Raw genomic sequence first — 22974 nt, 5'->3', positions numbered from 1 at the left:
AAAAAAAAAAAAAAAAAAAAACATTTCAAGTTGTCTTTGATCACTCTGGCTCTGTATGGGAGGAGCCAGACAGCATTGGGGGTGTGGCTACTGCAGGCAAGAGGGTGTGGTTTGTCTCTGACAGTGCAGTGGGCAGAGTTCTGCAGTGAAGTGTGTGTTTGCTCACTCAGGTCAAGTCTTGTTGGCGGAGCCCGAGGAACGGCGCAGCTTCATGGACATCCGGCTCTTGCTAGCACGAGGTGATATTGGCGAGGCTAAGTCGCTCCCGTCTACCTGCATTGCTGGACTTTCGGCCAGCTGACTCTCGAGGCATGAGCCTGTCAGGGAGGGATGAGTGGAGGAAGAAGAAAAGACAGAGATCAGAACGTCACGATGCCAGATTGTTGTCATTGATGTCATTAAAGGGTTAAATTTAGCTTGGGTTTGTGAATTCAAATATGAAATACATAATGAAATTGGGTTGAAATAGGGGAAATAAGTGTCTATACTAAGAAATGTGACTTTTTTGTGATCTCAAATCAGACTCGTGAATTTCACTCAGACTGGAATGGGAAAAACCTCTCGGTTAAATTGTACATAAAGGCCACAAGTAACAAATAGTGAGCAAAATAAGTGTGAAAACCCCTTCCTGAGGGGCGTGAGAGGTTAATCCACCAGTGCATTGTGGGTGAAGTTCACAGAGCGAATCACAGGGGATGCTGGGACTAATCAACGCTGAGATTTGACACCTCGTCCCTCGATGAGACCAACAGGGGTGCAGTTACGATATCGCAACACACACTCCATTGTAAAAGATGAATGGGGGGGAGGGGCAAGAAGACAAACAAAAAAGAAGGTACTTTGCCATTTTCAGTTCCAGCATACCATTCACAGCTAGCGTGAAAGACCTTCCGTTTCAAGCCTTTTCCCTTTACCTTGATGAGCCCAATGTTTTCTAGTTGAGGTTTGGGAAGGAGCAGAAAAATCACAGCATTTCTCTCTTGGGGTGTGAGAATGGACAGAAGTGGCAGATAGAAAGGACGTCAAGAGAGAGGGGCAGGAAAGATGCAAAGTGATGGGCATAGATGTAGAATGTAAGAGAAAGAAAACAAACAAAGACAGGAGGTAGAAAAAGAGAAGAAGAGATACAAGATAAAGGTGTGAACAGGCTTAGAGGGAAAACAGTAGCAGGTGCACATAAAATACAAGACCACAAATGCAAGAGCTGATCTCGCCACACGCACATGAAGGTTTATTATTCATACACACACACGCTCATCCACTCAACTTACACATACACAACACAAAAAGATGTCAGGATTATTACCCACTAGTAACGAAAGTCCAAAACCGAATGCTGTGACACCAACCTCGCTGAAATGATACTGCAACACCACATGTAATGCTCTCCGGTTGTCATCTGTACCTGAATGACTTCTGTAACGCAATCGTGCGCAGCAGTAGCGTTCCGGAAGTAAAATGCCATTCACATAATCACATAATGCAACCTTATTTATATAGACATTTAAAAAAAGACTTACACATGAGCTCTGAGGCTGCTGAGAAAGGGATAACATACACTTCCATTTAAAAATGTAGGGTCGGTAAGATTTTTAACGTTTTGTGTGATCAAAAATACAATAAAACAGTAGTTTTGTGAAATTTTGTTTTGTTTTACTGTGACTTTCAGTCAATTTAATGCGTCCTTTATGACTAAAGTCATACCGACCCCAAACGTTGGTAGTGCACAGTCAAATTATCATTATTATAAAGGCAATTATTTAAACTGGGACATTTGCATTAGAGCACAGTGGTTTACTGACAGTTTACTGAGGAGAATTTATTTTTTAAAATAGGCACTTTGCAATCAATTGTTGTAATGTTGTGATTCAATCAAGAGTTGGTTGAAAATCTTCTGAAAAGCTTATGGAACAGGAAAAATACTTCCGGAACAAAGGCTGCTAAAAAAGTGGGCAGCTGCCGCCATTGAGCTCTATTATCCATATGAGAGCTGTTGTACTGTACCATTCTGGTGCTTCCATTCAACGTTTACACAAACAGACAGACATATGTGTGATATAAAGAATAGAAGATGAGGTGAGTGAAGCTGTGAGATCATGCTGGACACAGACGTGACTTATAGGAACCTAGAGGAGTGACGTCTGAGAGAGGTAGAGAGTGTAAATGTTGGTCAGCGTTAGGGATCTGGTGTGAACATGCCATGCAATGTATGTTGCAGACTTCCCATTGGACAAAATACAGAGAACATGGAAAAAGAAGGGAACATGTTTCAGTCTAGAAAGGAATCAAACAAACAAACAAGATGAAGCAAAAAGAGAAGGAGCTCATAACGTCGTTACAAGCCAAACAAACGCAAAGACAATCAGGCAGCCTCAGTGTACGGCATCTTCAGGAATCTTACCTTTAGATATACACAAGTGATAGATTATGATCTGAAGGGGAAACATAAAATAAACAAAATAAAATATAACAAAAATAAAATTGGAATGAAAAAGAAAAAAAAAGAAAAGAAAAATGAACATTTGGGTTTAGAAGTTTACTGGGAGGCCAACACAAAAGCCAGAATAAAATCTTTGGGTTTGAAAAACGACTCAATTTGCATAGAATATAAAACTAATGATCGTTTTTCACCCCAAAAGCAAATTGTTTTGCAATGAATGAACTAAAAAAAAAATACAGTTATGCATGTGTCCTCAAATGAAAGGCTTGGATAATGACTCTATTTTTGTATTATATTCACAGTGAGTGATTGGGGAAAAAGATCAATGAATTCTCCTCAAATGAATTCATCTGCAATTGTTTTCTCAGAAATGTCTTCCAAAAAAAGGGCTTAACACTATTTTTGGACTGCCTTTGTTTCAAGTTCAGCTGCCATGTTCATTTTAAGTTTAGCATTCCTGTAGCTCAAATAGTAGAGCACAGCACTAGCAATGCCAAGACCATGGCTTTGATTCCCAGAAAGAGCTTCTTGAAATACACATTCAAAAGTTTGAGGTCAGTAAGATTTTGTTTTGAAAGAAATGAACTTTTATTCGGCAGGGATGCATTAAATTGATCAAAAGTGACAGTAAAGACATTCATAAAATCAATTTTTATTCATCAAAATAGAAAAAATGCATTATGGATTCTGCAAAAATATTAAGCAGCACAACTGTTTTCAACATTGATAACTTTTTTTATCAAATAAATGCAGCCTTGGTGACTTCTCTCAAAAACATAAAAAAATCTTAATGACCCCACACTTTTGAATGGTAGTGTTTATGTATATCGAATGCAGTGTTGCTTTGGATAAAAGCATCTAGCAAATGCATGAAAATGTACATGTAAAAATAACAAAGGTGAGGTGACTGGATAAGAAAGTAAGTGTGCATGTGATTCTACAAGCCTGGAACTGAATGAAATTGTGCGTGAAGGTGAATAGTGAGTACTGTAAAATGACAGATGAATTAAGTCAATGCCCACCTGCTTCAGAGGGAAGATGGTGGAAAGGTGCAGGGCAGAAAACATGAGCCGCATAGTCCTCAAATGTTGTCGGTTCCAAGTGGTGCTGGACTATCGTCTCCAGATATCTTGCTCTCTCTTCGTAGCTGATAAACATACGAGTTAAAGTCATACAAGATTGGTGCATCGATTTCATAAGCGACAAAAACACATCAACAGGGGTCAAACAGTTAGCCAGGATGCCATGAGCTAATAATTCTCCCATCATACTGTAAACTGTATTACAAAGCTGTCATTGCTTTACGTATGGTGACACTGGGTATCAATGGACATCTTACTGTCTGTGTTATTCGGTTAAGAAAAATGATGGTATTGAGTAAATGGAAGGGATTGGATTATGTCGCTGTGTATGGGTTTAAAAACGGAGGGATTCTGTTAATGGGGACGATTTGATTAAGTAGACCGGTGGCATAAGGTCTTTGCTGCATTCATAACTCAGTAAGCCAAGAGCACACGGTTCAGATAACGACGGATGCTGCGTCACTGGAGAAACTTGATGGAGGAGCAGCGAGAAACGGTGCGAGTGCGAGATGAAAAGAAACGGAGGTCCTGCTGGGACGAGGCAGGGGGAAGATATTCTCGGCTCTAGTTCTTTGAGCGTTTCTGCCGGTGAAGAGGAACACGTAGGAAATACAACACGCACGCAGATCTGTCGTTTGACTTTTCCTGTCTCCAGCAGACCCGTTTCCTGCCGATGGGTCCCGCTGTTTGAGAGCGAACCCTAGCGCGAGTTGGTGAGAGGTTCCCACAGAGGAGAAGACAAAGCAGCTAGAGAAAGTGTCTGTAGGAGCGGCGTAATTAGACACATGCTGTACTACAACCATAAGCGGAACATGACTGAGCCGGTGACCGCCGTGTTAACAGCTCAGAACAGCACTCATATGGTCTTACTGACTGAAACATTCAGTCACGACTGCTACAAATTAATTCAAAGCCTCTGAATGTAGACATCAGCTGTGGCCTCCCTGTTCTGCACTTCCAAATTATTAAAACTAAGAGCGCCACTGCCTCATGAACCACTAACAGTTAATTCACTAGACACAGAATAATTTATATTTTGCTTAAAACTTGCCAGACAAAATACATACACAAAATCCTATATACCATCATATACATAGGAGATTAATCAGATATATACACAACATAAATGTAACATTATAACTACCATCCAAAAGTTTGGGTTAAGTTTTTTTTTTAAAGAAATTATTACTTTTATTAAGCAAAGATGCAAGTAAAGACATTTAAAATGTTACAAAAGATTTCCGTTTCAAATAACAGCTGATTTATTTGAACTTTCTATTCATAAAAGTATCCTGAAAAAATGTATCATCATTTCCGTTATTAATCGGCATGACTGTTTTCAAAATTGATAATAACAAGAATTTTTCCTGAGCACCAAATCAGTATATTAGAATGATTTCTGAAGTATCATGTGACACTGAAGCCTGGAGTAATGATGCTGAAAATTCTGGTTTGCCATCACAGGAATAAATTGCGTTTTAAAATATATTCAAATAGAAAATGGTTATTTTAAATTGTAATAATATTTCACAATATTACTGTTTTTAACTGTATTTTTAAAGAAATAAATGCAGCCTTGGTGAGACATAAAAAAAAAACTTACAAACTTCAAACTTTTGAACGGTAGTGTACATCTGCACAAAACAGAAGTTACAACTTAGATGCCATTTCAGTCACCATAAAATTAACTACAATGAATATGACATGATGAAATATTTACAAAATTTTAAACATTTTATCATTGGTAAAAAAGCTGGAATTAAACCAGCTTTTTCTCCCTTTAAGGTCACTGAAATGGAGAACCTGTTTTTTAGACTGAAAAGTCTACGAGTCTTGAGGGGTCTAGTCTTGGTCAAGATTTGGATCTTGGGGGTTTGTTACTGGTCTGGGTCTTACAAGGTCTAGTCCTGACTACAGCTCTGCTACACAGATGGTTCATGACCAGAAAAAGCTGCATAGTGGACCAGATTTTATGCTGATAGTCTGGCTACAACCGGGCAACCATTCCAAACAGCGAGAGCAGAGCGTGAGCAGCACCGCTGTGCATCTTAATAGCCCTCTCAGAGCCGCCCACATGTGGTCACCATCCTGAACCTGAGATGAGCCTCTAATACCACCCTGTCACCAAGACAACAAATCCTCTCCGCTGTTGACTTCAGATGCTCTTTGTGTGTCACAAAGAGAGAGGTAAAGGGAAAAACAGTTCTTCTTTTTTCCCCTTCTCTCTTTTTTGCACCATGTATTCACCCAAATAACCTGGGCCTTGCATCCGCTGTAATTGAATTTTTGATGGGTGGTGTTTTTTTTATGACGGCTTGTTAAAAAGGAGAAAGTCCTTTTAAGAGAGTGCGTGCCGGGTTCTCGTGCCCTCTCTAGCATCACATGCTAGAAGAGGAGAGGAGGATAAAAAAGAGCCTTTTGTGCATTACCAGAAACTAATTTTCCCTGTGGATGAAAGGCAGAAGGTGGGAAAAATACTCCTGGCCTCTTCCCCCCTCCTACAGAGCTTTTCATTGTCACCGCGCTGAACTCCTGGGCTCTGGAAGGAAAGAGAGAAATTGCCACTGAAGAGACAGCAAAAGTGAGCTTGTTAGCACATTAGGAGTGAAGGGCTCGTGGTGGGCTCCAGGAACAGTCCCTGGTGGTGTGTTAATTCAGCACTCCGAACATGCTGGTGCTGATAGCCTCCAAATTGATCACTCCTGCTACCCTCGATTTCGTTCCCTCCCTCTCGAAGCCGACGGCAGAGGTGGAGAACAGAAGCACGCCTCTGGAAAGGAGTAGAAGCTTTTCATGATGTCAAAGTTGTGTCAGTCACCTTGACCCCGACAACTCCTCTATGACAACATGGTGTCTGGCGAACACTCTTAGGTAGACGACAATGATCTCTGAGAGACATCAGAACCGCTGACATAAGAAAACAATAACCATGGTGAAAATTTGAAGAATTAATTCTTGAGTGTGAATTTGCATTGAACTGGCCACATCTCACAGGAAGTTGGAATTGGAATCTGAATTGCAATTTGAACAGGAAGAGGAATTTACCGAAGGTAATTTAAAGGAATTAAACACAGGTCATGCATTCTGGGAAATGAAGTGTTCTTCCACCCTGGACCACAAAAATATGATGAAACGTACATAACCATTCAAAAAGTTTGGGGTCAGTGGGATTTTTTTGTAAGCAATGATTTGACAGATTTACTGTCAGAAGTGATAGTAAAGACATTTATAATGTTAGATAATATTTCTGTTTCAAAATAAATGAAAAAAAAATTCTATGCATCAAAGATTCTTGAAAAAAATAAATCACGGTTTTCAATGAAAAATTAAGCAGCAAAATAATACAAAATAATAAGATAATAATAACAAAAGTTTCTTGAGCACCAAATCAGCATATTAGAAGGATTTCCGAAGAATCGTGTGACACTAAAGAGTAATGGAGTTTTAAATTGTAATATCTCACAGTATTACTGTTTTTACTGTATTTTTCAAACAAATGCAGCCTTGCTAAACATAAGAGATTTCAAAAACATAAAAAATTTTTTTTACTGACCTCAAACTTTTCAACATTCAAAGTTTGTCTTTTGAAAAAAATTGTTTTATGAAATTCTTTGAATTTCAATTCATTTCAATTCTACTTGCATTCAAATTTAAGTTAATTCTACATCTCGTTTGCTACCTCAATTAAAATCCAATTCAAATTAAGGAGCTCAATGGAAATTTAAATGGCATTCTCAATTCAGAATAGTGCATGAGCCTAACTACAACATATTCATTATGCTGAACTGATGTCTGAATTAATCATAAAATATAGCATGAACACAAACAAAAACAGGGCATCTTAAAGGATATTTGTGCCTGGAAACATCAGTTCATCCGAGAGCTCTGGGACAATCGGATGTGTGACAGCACAAAGATGACACACGGCCAATATCTTCACTCTCCGAGAGCACAGCTATTCCCTGCTCTGGTCTTGCAAATTAACACAGCACAGTAGCTGACAAGCCTGGTGAGAACACTGTCCCAAATCGCACACACACACACACACCTCATTTTAATTACACACATGATCAGTCATTTTCTCCACATGGTTTGGTTGTTATTATCTGTGCTGAGGATTCCTCCATAGGACAGCATTGGCACCTTTCAAAAGAAACCCCGAGCAGGATCCACAGCCCCACAGAGAGAGCCACTGTCCGGCTGCCGAATGGCTCTTGTATCCTCACACACAACCCAGTGGGATACGCACAGAGGAGTCCGCTCACTCAAACCACAAACCGCAGGGTCTCCACAGGTACTATTGTCGGGACATGTCTGTCAAACCCTGTGAGAAATCACTTAGCCGATATACAGTTGCAGTCACACTGCTTAAAGGAATAGTTCAACCAAAAATGAAATTTGCTTAACATTTACTCACCCTCAGGCCATCCAAGATGTAGATGAGTTTGTTTCTTCATCAGAACAAATTTGGAGACATTTAGCATTACATTATTTGCTCACCAATGTGAATGGGTGCCGTCAGAATGAAAGTCCAAACATCTGATACACAATAATCCACAAGTAATCCACACGACTCCAGTCCATCAAAAAGCTAAAAAGCTACGTGTTTGTACGGAACAAATTCATTAAGATGTTTTAACTTTAAACCATTACTTCTAGTAAGTCCACAATCCATAACAATGCTTACTCCAGTTCCTCTCCTGTTGTCCTCTCACATCAAAATCCACCAAAATATTTGTTTAGAACTGTTTTGGACTGTTTTCACTTGTAAACAAATGAATCAAAATCTTGGATGGCCTGAGAAAGAGTAATTGTTTAGCAAATTAAAATTGTTGGGTGAACTATTCCTTTAAATGGAGCATTTCCAAGTCTACGCTTCAACCTAACTCTATGTGTGCCCTGAAGTGCAGGCTAATCGGTTTATTTTTCCATCTGATGCCTGCTAATATCGTGGCCCTAACAGTGATTTTATTAGCGAAGCACGGTGCTGCGGCTGGCTGCCATAACCCCATCATTACGGCCAATATCTCCGCGTGGCACAAGCAGATGAGAGGAGAGATAGCCCAGGCTAATGCACCATTGCCTGGGGCTCCGAGACACTGATCTGGGCCTGGGCTCCAGCATCACAGCCTCTCCTATTAATCTCCGCTGAAACCAAATTGAAGGGCTCGTGAAATACAGCCCCGAGAGTGGCCAGCCCGATTTATCGCCCTACGTCCTGTCCCCGCGCCCCAGGGGGAAAGTGATGTGCGTGCTGCCATTGCAAATGCAACATTTATTTAACATTCACGACATGCAAGTCAGTGCTAATGCTATCAGAGAGGCCTGCGTGTACGCCGAGCTACACGTACGTGGCGGTCCTGATTAGTATGAACGAGTAAAGGTAGGCTTGCCATCTGCCTCCTGTGCATGTCTTTTTTTAAACAGTAACCTGATTTTGTGGTTCTACTGAGAGTAGATTTTTCACCACGGCTTTCAAATGCCATGGCTATTAATTCTTTAAACTACATTTAGCTTTGCAGAAACGTTTGAGGTCTGAATTCGCACAAGGAGTGTTTATCTTCTAACATGTTTCAGCAGGTTTTGATGCGCCTATGGACAAACCTGCAACATTTAAATAAAATAATACATTATTGTCCAATTCTTCACAGCTCTACCAGTCAAAACAATATCAGATGTGAAGATATTTTTATTACTTTTTTCTTTTTATTTAGGCCCTTATTCATGTAGAATTAGGTCATTCTAGGCACTTCTAGAATATTCCACCCTCCCTAAAAATAAGTGCTTGTGTGATTTCTCTTTACGCTTACTATGAACAAAGGCTGCAGGAATGTTTTAGAAGTACTTCATTCTGAATTCATCCCTTACACAAGTCATTAAAAAAGTAAAACTTTCATAAAACGAATAAAAATTAATAGAACTAATTTGGAAATACATGTAAAAAGCTATTTTTTCAAACAAACGTTCAAATAGAATGATATATAGAACGATAGACAGAACGATAGAAAGATAGATAGATAGAATGATAGACAGACGTCAGACAGATAGAAAGACAGGGAGATAGATAGAACAACAGATCCAACGGTAGAATGGATGACAGATGGAATGACAGACAAAATGATAGACGTACAGACAAATAGAACGATAGATAGAATGATAGATAGATAGATACATGATAGACAGAACGGTAGAACGATAGATAGATAGATAGAAATACAGACAGACATGTGTCTCTGCTACACTAACCACAAACTCCATGTGAGAAGCCTGCAGCGCATCCTAAACACTTCGTAAGAGTCAGACCCACATTCCCTATTGCCATGCACCCCCAGGGAGCTTGTTGTTTACCAATCTATCCCGAGCCGGAGGGGGCCACGCAACAACATTTTTTTTTTGTTAACACACCCTGCACCTCACTCATTCACACACGGCCTGTGTTTGACTGACTGGAAAGTCTGGGGATGAAGCTGTCGGTGCTAACAGGTCAAAACAGCAGAGAAGTTAGGAGGAGTGGCTCAGTGATTGATTGACATATTAATGCCATCGGCGACCACTGAGGTGAACTGTGCTGGAAAAAAACAACAGTCACTGACAGCGACGGGTGTCGCTTGTGCAGTTACAATAATTACTAATGCACAAAATAAAGAGATAAACAGACAAGAGAGAGAAAGAAAATGGCAAAAGCAATTAAGCACTGACCCCACCAATACCCCAAACCCCCCCTTTAATCTGTTCCACCCCCTTTTCGGCACTGATGGGACAATTAGTGAATAGTGCAACCTTGCATCCCCCTTCACACACACACACCAGCAAACCACGTTGTTACTGGGACACAATAGGGCCCATTGTGAGAGCTGGCAGTGTGTGGCAGCGCTGCCCGTTAGGCGTTTGGCTGTGGCTACATCAAGTGTGTGTGTGTGTGTGTATGTGTATGTGTGTGTGCGTGGGCCGCTCAAGCATGGGGACAAAAGGGGAAGCGCTGGCCTGCTGCTTCCATCAGCTCGGTTGCTTTTGGAAAAGCCAGAGTCAGAAGGAAGGAGGCTATGACCCAAAGCTCTAACACTCTCTCCGCTATCACGCCCTGCCATATGCTGACCCCAGCAGCCCGGCACTTATCGCTGCCAATCAGCAGCCAGCGGGCCTGCCCCCACTGTCACACCGGAGCTGGAACAGTCCCACACACACCACTGGACTGGCACGGCCAATGGGGAAGCCGCTTAGCACGTCCCCTCCTCTCCCCCTGCGTCCCAATCGACCACTGACAGATGGAAGATGGCCGTAACTCTTAGACTTACGTGTTTATTCTTTGACGAGGCAGAGCCAACAACACCCAATATACCCCCGGCCAACCTGCAGCCGTGAGCCAGACGGATCAGATAATGTGGGTTTCTCTCACCGTGCAATCGGGGCTTGAAGGACCAGATCTAGATCCACTTCATTCCAGTATGCGTTACAAGAAGACTAACAGCTGTAGTGATTCGGTAGCCTCGGGGTGAGATAGGTCAACTAGCTCTAATCGAAGTGGGGTGTTTAAAACGCACACACACTTCCACATATGGCAGCCCAGAACATTTTATCACTCAGACCCAACATGGTGCCCTCAGAGACTAAGGCTGGTTGGAAGGCCCCGAGCTCAGGCTCTTTTTCCACACATGGCCCATTGGATTACTCCTGTGCTATCTGCAGTTTAACCCTATTATTTTGTCTGCCCAGCATTCATAACACTGACCCACGCCAGCTACCTGCTATCTGCTGTTTTTTTTCCTTTCCCTCCAACAGACATTAAGACCAAAGAGGCCCCTTTCTCTCCATTCCAGGCCCTAATTTCACAGTCATGCCGAATGAGTGATCAGTGTGCAGGGAGGCAGATGGATGCAGCCCGGGGCCAAGAGAAGGAACTGGAACTTAGAGTCAGGCACAAGAGAGGTTGAGGCATGTTGAGAAAATGCTTACAGAATGAGAAAAGAGAAGAGATGAAGGGAAAAAAGTGAGAACAGCGGATTAAAAAGTCTGATATTATAGAATTTCAGGGCAAAAAATTAGGAAAAAAAGATGATGTTTTGACATTACTTGACAAAGGCATACTGCAGACTTTGTATAAAAGGAAAACGCTGGTCTGGCTTTCTTAAATCTAGATAATTTACCTCACAATGCATGTCTCTGCTGAACTAAAGAGGGGCTACTGTGATCATGCGTCAGCTGGTGCATCATTTAAACATTTCTAAACGTGGACCTCTTCAGCAAGAACAGCACCTGACGTGTATCCAGACAAAATCTAATTTTGTTTTTCTGTGAAACTGAAGGTGGCAAACTGAGGCTCAGCGTGCAACGCAATTCAGGTGAAAGAAAATAAGCTTGATTATATGGATGAAAAGAGACTTAAAAGCCAATGTATTCTTTCCATGTGTACTTATCTTAACTACTTCCACTTCTTTCAAATTACACAAATCAACCCAAACAATGTGATTGACTAACAATGCAACCAGTGCAGTCCAATTCTCCAAATAAATGACTCTTTATGATTCGATTCGTTTAGTGAATCAAAAACATAAAGTGCGACCAGTGTAGCCTGGTTCTTTTAGTGACTTAAATACCATACATTATATAGTGCGAACAGTGTAAACTGAATCCAGAAATGACTTATGAGTCAGGTCTTTCAGTGAACCAAAAACATCCCGTATGACCAGTGTAGTCGAAATCCAAAACGACAGAGTCTTATGAGACGGTTCTTTTAGTGGATAAAAAACATACAGCATGATCAATGTAGCATAATTCATGAACAAATGACTCTCAGTGTGAACAGCATAGCCTGAATCCTGAGATGAATCACTCTTATGAGACATACAGAAAACATACAGAACTGGCAATGTAGCACAATTCATGAGCAAATGACTCTTATGAAATGGTTCTTTAAGTGAATCAAAAAAATACAGCACAATTATTGTAGACTAAATCCCAAAACATGTGAGTCTTATGAGCTTTTTTTTCACTGAATTAAAAAAAAAAGTGACCAATGTAACGCCCCCCACCAAAAAAAATAATGTAATTCATAATGTGTTGTACATTTTACTAAATTAGCAGAAAAAAAAAAACTTTCATAAGTAAGCAATTCTAACAAAAAATAATTACTAAAATATACTGAAATTAATCATAATTTAACCAAACTGAATCAAACTGAGAGCTTGTTGAATCAAATCTGGAAAACTCGATCAATACCCAGCCCTAAAATTCTAGATATCTTATAATACATGTGACCCTGGACCACAAAACCAGTCTTAAGTCGCTGGGGTATATTTTTAGCAATAGCCAAAAAAACATTGTATGGGTCAAAATTATCGATTTTTCTTTTATGCCAAAAAAACATTGTATGGGTCAAAATTATCGATTTTTCTTTTATGAACCAGCAACTTTTCCCAGCTCTGCAATTTAACTACTACACCACACCACCTGTTAGTGATTGATTCAGAGATACAAGGACGTTAAAGGGACAATTAAGTTACATAACTTTCTCTCTCTCGGCAATGACTGCATGTGGTGACACCATCAACAGGTAAGCAGGAGATACTGTGACTTCCTTCCTCACATCTCTGGGGTCCTCTCAGTCTTACGGCCCGATTTCATCATAGGAGAGCAGCTCATCTGGCACATAGATCTTCTAATCACTACTAGCCTGCCATCCATCCCTCACAGTCATCAATTATTCGCACATGACAGAATAAAAAGAAGGTGCGAGGGTGCTCAAAGAAAGAGAAAAAAAGAGGGAGGGACAGTTTCAAAATAAAGGGAATCAGACTGAAAGAAAAACAGACCAAAAGAGAGAATAGAGAAAGACAGAGAGAGAGAAAAGGTTTGGGGAGACATCCGTCGATAATGACAGATTACTGTAATTCAGGCTGTCAGGAGCATCGACCTGTGCGGCTCACGCCAATCAATAGCTCAGTCCACTATCGAGCTCCGCGCAGGCACACAGATGGGCGAGATTGCTGCGAGCGAAAGACTCAAGCTGAGCCAAACAATCTCTCTGGCTCGGAGGACATGGCAGATGAGAATCACTTTCCCCCCCTTTTCTCTCGCTCTTTTTTCCCCTCCTCTCAGACTTCGCTTTGTTTTCTGGAAGTAGCATCTCTATGAGAAGAAAAGAGCGCTCTTAAAGAAAGGTTAAAGGTCTTTGGTGCCAACGACACAGAGAGGCTGGATTTGGACTTGGAAATGTCTGGATACTGAACACTATCTAAAGCATACAGTGGCTGTAATCATTTAGCAATAACTGTTTTTCGACAAAACAAAGCAGATTGTCAAAGTAAAAGAAACTAGATTTTTATAGTGGCACTTGACCATGCAAAAATCATGATGGGCGGTTGATTGCTTAAAAGTTCAAATCCAGGCTGTCTCATTCAGACCGAAGGCCTTAAACCTTTTTTTTTTTTTTTAATCACTCGTTTCTTATAAAAATTATGCTACTTTGAGGGTCAAAAGAGTTAACCATCAATGATATTCTGTTCTCTAGATATGGTTCAGGTTCATCCTTCAATGTAAAACTATGGGATTTTTCCCACTTTCCAGTCCAGTCACTTAAAGCAACAGCCGAAGTTTAATACTAAAGGTTCAAATCACTAACCCTAAAACATGAGAAATTTTAATAATTAAACCCCCACCTATATGGGTTTTTTGAGGGCCAATGCCGATACCGATATTAGGGAGCAAAAAATATATATCAATATATATATATATATATCGATATATCTGACGATATTCTTTATGTGTCTATTATAGTACAGTACCAGTCAAAAGTTTGGACACTTTCCCATTCGTGTGTACAAACTTTTGACTGGGACTATATATAGAATGCAGTATACACATAAACGGAATATGTATACACATAAGCACATTTTTGGCAATGATCACTCAAATGTGGTGATGAAACACTTATAATGACGTGACAAAGATATGTAATGGAGGCAAATCTGCAAAAATGTCAACAATTCTGTGTTTTTCTGTCAATATGGGGTGCTGTGTGTACATTAATGAGGAAAAAAAATTAACTTAAATGATTTTAGCAAATGGTTGCAATATAACAAAGAGTGAAAAATTGAAGGGGGTCTGAATACTTTCCGTACCCACTGTATGTAATGATGGAGGCAGGGCATTTAACAATTTAACAATAAACTTTATTATCCAAAATGAGTCTGACATCAGTGCACTAAACAGTAAAGTTGAAGTTTATTCAACTTTATTTCAATACAATTCCATTAAACTTTATTCCGTTTAAGTTTATTTCACTTCGGAACATTCATTTACGGATTTGCACTATGCCACTGTCTTCACAAACAGACGAAACTTAGAAGTGTGACATTATATAACTCTGTAAATAAATACTATTTAAATTCACGTCTTGCCCACTTTAATGCCCTTTGAATGTAACATGTACATTCCCTTCGAACTGGACATGGCAGTATGCTGTTCTGTGTCAGCTGCGTCACGCCGGATCTGTTTCCTACGGCTCTCAGATTCCATCAAAAATATCTTACTTTGTGTTCCTAAGCTGAACGAAGGTCTTACAGGTTTGAAACTACATGAGGGTGAGTAATTAATGACAGAAGTTTCATTTTTGGGTGAACTAACCCTTTAACTGCCCGTAAAGCCGAAACTGCCCATTCGAGAGGGCTTCTCGAGCTGAAGGGAACCCCCGAATTTGGTGCGGATCCGCCGCGCTGTTTCGGAGATATGGCCGTTCAAATTTTCAATGGTAGCCTATTCCTTACATTTAAGCTTTAAAGCATTTTATCCAGGTTGCCAGTAGCAAACAACGGAGTGCACTCTGCTGGACAAACGTAATCAAACGTAATTACACCATTTACAAGCATTTTATCTGTGTTTTATGTTCTGTAAAAAACAATTTTTTATATCGGTGGCATATACGCCGATACCAATATATCTGCGACAGGCTCATATCGGCCGATAAAATCGCCAAAACGATATATCGGTCGGGCTCTACTAATAATCTTGGCAAGCACCACTAATTATTAGGGCTGTCAATTTATTTCGATTTAGAAATTGCAATTAATCTAATAATTTAATGCGGTGTTAAAAATGATCAGAATAAGATGAGAAATGAAATCAAAATAGAAACCACAGATTTCCAAGAAAGCATGATCAAGTCAATGAAAATGAAGTTATACTTAATAATTAACTTTACTGTTCAAAAAGTTGGGGTCAGTAAGATTTTTAATAATACTTTTGTTAGCAAAGATGCATTATCTTAATCAAAATTGACAGTAAAAGAAATGTATATTGTTCTATTTGTTAAAAAAAATACTATATACATCCTGAAAATCATGAAAACTTTTTTTTTATAAGAAATGTTTCTTTAGCACCAAATCAACATACTCAAATAATTGAAGGGTCATGTGACACTGAAGAAATGCTTGTGAAAATTACATTTTACAATATATCACAATATAAAAGTTATATGTATGTAATAATAGTTATGTAATAATATTTCACGATATTACTCTTTTTATTGTATTTTTGATCAAATTGCAGTCTTTGTGCACTTAAAAGTCTTCTTTCAAAAACGGTAGTGCATATGATTGTTCCATATAGGTTTGATTTATAAAACTGATTTCCTTTAAATTTTTCGACATTAACTTTGAAAGCCCTAATAATTCTGAAAAGGTAAACAAGCTAAACTACTACTTTTTAAGCTTATTTTTAGAGACAATGCATGTTGTGTTTGTATAATAAGAACTGAAAAGTGGACCCAAAAAATAAGATAAGTACAACAACGGAGGTTCAGATCGTATAACAGAGAAAAGAGACAGAAAAGAACACCAAATTGCCAAAGAAGCACTTCAAAAGCAAATGTCTGTGCAGGCAGGTAAGTAGGCACTGAGGAGTGATCAGAATGATTCTATCACCCGCCTGACTGGGTGAGCAGAGAGCGGTGCTCTACATGTGCAGAGCTGAGAAATAAGACATCAATAATTATCGAGCGGCTCTACCTGCTCCCGTCAGAACCAACCGGACCGCTCTCAAGTCACTCCATACATACGTGAGCCAGGTCTGTACGGCAGCAGGAGAGAGCAGAAGACCAACCAAGCAGGCTGTAACAATGATAATAGGCTTCTGCCACCTTAAACATGACAAAATCACACGTGCACTCGTTAAAGTCTAGGAAAAGGATACAAATTTTGGTAGAGAGGGATGAGGGATTTCAGAGCTCTGCTGGCGTTGATGGCCGTGGCTCGCACCACTGTGGGTAAGATATTTCCATCCACTATGGCTCCATCAAACAAGGGACCGAAAAATGGCACCTGTGGAAAGTGAGATGACATGATATATGAACACTTAATGGCCTGTGAAGAGCAAAATGTGAGAAGCTTCAAGCAGGAACAAAACACACATTTCAATCAGTATTAAGGCCTATTCACACTCCCATACGTTCACATTTTCAGCATGAAAAATGTGCATGACAAGATTATAAAATGAAACCATGAATATCTATAAACTCCTTCACATCGAGTCTGAAATATTGTATTGTGATGGTCCATCTTTTTTTAATCTTATCCATTTTATTTGATATAGTACTTTATTAGTTAAGCTTGGGGTCTGTAGGATATGTTTTTTAACGAAGTCTGCATTTATTGGATCAAAATTACAAAAAAAAAAAAAAACTGTAATATTGTGAAATATTACTACAATTTAAAAGACCTGTTTTCTATTGTAATATATTTTAAAATGTAATTTATTCCTGTGATGCAAAGCTGAATTTTCAGCATCATTACTCCAGTCTGCAGTGTCACATGATCCTTCAGAAATCATTCTAATATGTTGATTTTCTGCTCAAGAAATTTTTTTTTTTCATTGATTCATTGATGAACAGAAAGTTTAAAAGAACATTTATTTGACAGAATTTTTTTGTAACATTATAAAGGTCTTTATTTGTACTTTAATAAATTGAATGTGTCTTTGCAGAATAAAAGTATTAATTTCTTCAAAAATAACAAACTTACTGACCCCAAACTCTAGAATGGTAATGTATTTTAATTTTTTCAGATACCAATCATTTTATTGATATATATTATTTATAGCACACCATATAAGCTAGCAGCTTTATCCTTCAAATAAAAGGAGGCATGGAAATGTCAAAACCTCCGACGTATTTCAGTCTGTTACATAAAAAAAATCTGACATTAAGCAGAAAAGATACAGTGAATAGCCCTCGTGCACTGAAATGGGGTCTAAATGGACTTTCATAAAAGCCAGGCCTCGTCTTTCTTTATCTCTCCATCTTTCTACATTTCCTCAGACTGCATGAAAGACTGAGCCTCTCGTCTCGGATCCATCTCCACAGCGGAATTAAATTCTGAGAATCCCATTCATTCAATTAGCCCTGACATAACTGAGCAGGAAGCAATGATTGGTAGTGCCCAAAGACAGATATGCTTCCACTGTCTCCTGTACAAAGCATCGAGCTCGTTTACAGAAAAACAAACGGGTGTGATGCACTAACAAACATCTCTGCTTTGCTGTATACCGATCTCTCTGTTCAGCGGCCATTCAAATTGTTTTCCTCCCTCAAAGTATGGACAAGGCTTTCGGGGAATTTGAATGCATTTAGCCTACAGGCCCGTTCAGACAATTTGCTTCAATTGGGTCACATGTCACATGTTCTTTTGGTAATAAAATAAATATTTATTTATATAATGCTGTTCATTATTAGGGTTTTACACTACCGTTCAAAATTCTGGGGTCAGAAAATTGTGCAATATTTTTGAAAGAAGTCTCTTATGATCATCAAGGTTGTTTGTATTTGATCAAAAATACAGTAAAAAAAAAAATATTGTGAAATATTATTACAATTTAAAACAATTCTTTCTTATTTTAATATATTTTAAAATTTAATTTATTCCTGTGATGCAAAGCTGAATTTTCAGCATCATTACTCCAGTCTTCAGTGTCACATTATCCTTCAGAAATCATTCTAATATGCCGATTTGCTGCTCAAGAAACATTTCTTACTATAATCAATGTTGAAAACAGTTGTGCTGTTCAAAATGTTGTGGAAACTGACACATTTCTATGTTCAGAATTCTTTGATGAATAGAAAGTAAAAAAAACAGCTTTTATTTGAAATAGATTTTTTAATCATTATTTTTTTTATAACTGTTTAGAATTATTAAATGGCTCCTTGTTGAATAATAATATTCATTCTTTAAAAAAAAAAATCTTATTGGCCCTAAATTTTTTAACAGTAGTGTATACTTCAACATGTCATCCCATCCCGCACTTTTACTCCCAAATGAATGAGTCAGGTGCTTTAAATATGTTTTACAAATCTATTTGAATACATTAAAAAGATTCAAAAATTGTTTAATTAAAAAAAAATATTTGTTTGTGACATTTCTAGTTATAGACCGAAATCAGAAATAATTAAAAGACAGTCCTTATTGGTTCGTCTGAGATGGGTTCAGCGTTGAGCTCACCTCAGGTTTTTTGATGATCTGGATGCTGTACATGTGGTTCTTCATGGGGTAGATGATGATGAGCACGTCTCCAAACTCAGTAGGAATGATGCCTCTCCGGTAGTCCCGCGAGTGCTCGGACCACACGATATGCACTTCATCATTACCCAGGTGCCTTAACTGTATGGAGAGAGAGAGAGAGAGAATACATAAAATATGTCATTTAGATTACGCTTTTGTCCAAACAGATTTAAAGTATACTTTTTAAAGATATGGTTCCTCTATAGTATCCTAAGGCTGAATGGTGATACCTCACTTTCGTTGTGGGGTTCACATCCATAATACACTTGTATGCATTGTTTACTCTGCAAGAAGCCTTGAGCTTGCGTGTTGTTCATATTTTATGACCGTCACGTTTTCTAAAACAAAAGCAAAAATGTAACTGGTTTGAATTGAATCTCGACTACACGTTGCCATGGTCCAGCGATATCCACTACAGTGTTATTAACCTTGCGCTGTGACAGTTGAGAGAACGGACACTCGGTCCCGTCTCTCCTCCTCTCATCTATCTTCCACCAATCACTCCATCTTCCCAGGACCCGCTCAATCACTGCCAAGGCCATGGGCGCAGCGACCCATCAACTGTCCCGAGCGACTGCCTCAACCTTTATGCAACCAATGACAAACTCTGTCCTTTGGACATCATTCCTTTGGCTCAAGTTATTTAAATCAGCACAGATCGTAGAAAGGCTGTTACTCTTAAGGTGAACAGGTACAAAATTAACACTCTCTGACCATCAAATGCATATAGTAGAGACTAGTTTTATATGATGCTACAAAAAATACCAAAGCAGCAAACTCATTAATTGCCATGAGATACTATAAAATAATAAATTAATAATAATATATAAATAACATAAATATATAAATGTAAAAAATATATAAAAATTATAATAGCCATTTAAAATTATAATAGTTATATGAGCAATATCACTCGAGTACGAGAGTGATATTGCGTTTATACAACAGTTCGCCGGAACATGTGTGTAATTAAACAAGAAACAATAAAAAGTGAATAATAAAAAAAAAACATAGACCCGGCTAGAACAAGCGGAGTGATACAAAATTGTGAAAGGGCGTTCCTGTAGCGATACCAGTACAATATCTCACGGTTCTCAACCAATCAGATTTGAGAACCAGAACGAACTGTTGTATAAATATATTTATTAAATGATATATTTAATACAAAATGTAATAATATGTAATAATTTATTTTCATGGACTATAACAAACATTTATGTCCAATTTTCTCAATTCACTTGGCAAGTATAGTAAAAGTAAATGTATGTATATATATATATATATATATATATATATAAATATATGTGGACTGAGAAACCTTTATGGCTACTAAATTCTCTCAAATTACATTAATGCCATAAGGACAACAAATATACAATATAAAAATATATATATTATAATAAAAACCATTTCTTAACTATTTAGAATAGTTATTTAATATTATTATTATTAAATAATAGATTTTAGAATAATACATTAACATTTTCATGGACTGTAAGTAACAATTTCGACTGATACATTTTCTCAATTCACTTGCAATTGCCAAGTGTGGAAATTTTTTTTCTGAATCCTTCAGAGAGCATGTTAGACGATAAACAGTGCAGAAAATGGCAGCCATGAGACCAAAAAAACAAAAACCCAGAAAAATAAATGTGTGTGCGCCGTGGCACCAGCGGCCGCGCTGACACGCTTTAGTGTCTAATTAACATGGTTTAGAGTTGCTATCGGAAGATCGTGCTCTGGATAGCCTCTCCAGCAGCCCTTGTAAATCCAATTTGCCTCTGAGGAGTCATGATAGGCGATGCAGCACAGGGACGGACCCAATCTAATTTGGGTGGAATACAGCCGTGCGTGGCGTGGAGGTCTCCTCAGCTCCCCTGCAGGGCAGGGACGGCAGTCCAAAACCCCTTCACCGCCCCAAACCTCACTTCACCGCACGCCTCGTCCTCAAATTACAGCCATGAATTACATCCAGCCTTCAGCTGCACTGCCGCAGATCAGGGACTGCTATTTCGTTCCAGGGTGTGTGTCCGTGTGACAAAATGATTGGAGTTTTATTGGACGATAAGGTGGTCTGGACAGAGATTTTCTTTCATCTCTCGGCCAACTTTGTTTAATCATGTAATATCATTCTGAGAAATGCCACATTCGATTGGCAGCCCATGCTACAGATCATGGCATCATTGTGGTAGAAACTCAAAACGGCCTGTCCTCATTGTGATAAGAAGATATAGATCTGCATTAGATTTTTTATTGCAAGATGTGCTCAGTCACCTCAATGACAAAAAAACATGGAGGAAAGAAATGTCTGAATTATAGAAGGTAATGAATGCATAAATCCAGGATTTTACAGTGTTAAAAAGATACATGTTTCTACAGTTCTGCATTTTATTTTTCTCCTAAGAACCCATGTATAAATGTAATATTTCAAATTACTTTAACCCTTTAACAGTTTTTGCTACTCTACTGTTCAGAGGTTTGGGGTCAGCAAGATTTAAAAAAAATTTTTTTTTATACTTTTATTCAGCAAGGATGCATTAAATTGATTAAAAGCAACAGTAAATTTACATTTATACTGTTAAAAAAATTCCAATAAATGCTGTTGTTTTGAACTTTCTATATTTCAAAGAATCCTGAAAAAAAAAATCCACAAAAATATTAGGCAACACAACCGTTTTCAACTGATAATAAGAAATGCACAAAATTACAATCAGCACATTAGAATTGATTTCTGAAGGATCATACGATACTAAAGACTGGAGTATTGGAAAATTCAGCTTTGCATCACAGAAATAAATTATATTTTAAAACAGAAAACAGTTATTTGAAATTGTAATAATTCACTAAATTACTTTTTACTGTATTTTTGATTAGATAAATGCAGGATTGGTGAGTATAATAACTTAAAAAACATTATATTACTGACCCCAGATTTTTTGAATGGTAGTGTGTTTTGAAATGGGAAAATGACTTCATGCTGACTTTAATGTGCATGTTATTCATCATCCTCCATTTCTCTCAACAGGGACAAACATCGGTTTAAAAACAGTGGGCCATGAAAACGGACCTTACATCTTGTCATCCTTCTGCTTAAAGCCAATTACAGTCCAACATCTTCCCGACAATATCCCACAACCCCCCTTTCAGCATACCTGCCCAGCTCATAAAAACAGAGAAGACACAATAAGCTGTAGGCGAGACCATTTCAGACTAAACGTGGTAATCTAATTAGAGACCCCCTTTACCACCGAATAAACGCCCCATGAAACGTCCCTCTTACGTTCGGTCCACTGTAGCCCTCCCTCCCTCCCCACTGACCCTCGCAGCAATATCACATTTCTATCTACATTCATTAAGAAGTCTTTTGGGCGCATTAGTATCTTATCGCCTCATCTCTGCCCCAGAAGACGTATGAGTGAGGAAGTGAGGGGACAGCACTAATGACAAGCGATTGGTCATTTGGCATGGGGCTGGCCGCTCCACAAACAGCCCCATATCACAGCCTTTCAGCCAAGCTCATTAAGGATAATGCTGCACATTATTAGATTTGTGCTGCCCATGTGAACGGAAAAAATACCCATGCAGACAGACATTTGCGGGTGTTTCTTCAAGTACGGACACTTTAATGTCCCAGGGGTTGATTTTTATTAAAACTAACAGCTTGTAACATTGTTCTTTTTGTTATATGAATGTCACATTAAAACAGACTTGGCAACTTTTTACCATGCCTTTATTTTTTTTTACATTTTTAGCTACTAGTTTTTATTGCTTACCTTTGTCCCAGACCCAGAACTACAATCTTACAATATGAAAATCCACAATAAAAATATTAGCATTTTTTTTAAATCTATGATGATCTTAAAAACAAACTGTACTTCAGTTGTCTGATTACAATCAAAATGAACAA

General features: G+C 38.5%; 1 protein-coding gene across 1 annotated transcript in view; it reads right to left on the bottom strand.

The window, feature by feature from the left end:
* Positions 1 to 22974, bottom strand: part of LOC107682070 (ral GTPase-activating protein subunit alpha-1-like) — a 73086-nt gene continuing 50112 nt past the window's right edge. The window contains exons 37-40 of the mRNA XM_016478453.1: positions 19008 to 19166; positions 16708 to 16835; positions 3463 to 3587; positions 1 to 317 (exon numbers count right to left, since the gene is read on the bottom strand). Of these exons, the coding sequence (XP_016333939.1) occupies positions 172 to 317; positions 3463 to 3587; positions 16708 to 16835; positions 19008 to 19166 (558 nt within the window). The 3' untranslated portion in view covers positions 1 to 171. The remainder of the gene's footprint in view (positions 318 to 3462; positions 3588 to 16707; positions 16836 to 19007; positions 19167 to 22974) is intronic.

Source organism: Sinocyclocheilus anshuiensis, unplaced genomic scaffold (assembly GCF_001515605.1).
Source record: "Sinocyclocheilus anshuiensis isolate Anshui unplaced genomic scaffold, SAMN03320099.WGS_v1.1 scaffold1098, whole genome shotgun sequence".
In the NCBI taxonomy this organism is placed as follows: Eukaryota; Metazoa; Chordata; class Actinopteri; order Cypriniformes; family Cyprinidae; genus Sinocyclocheilus; species Sinocyclocheilus anshuiensis.
The sequence above is the reverse complement of the archived record's forward strand: the minus strand, read 5'-3'. Positions and strand labels throughout refer to the sequence as shown.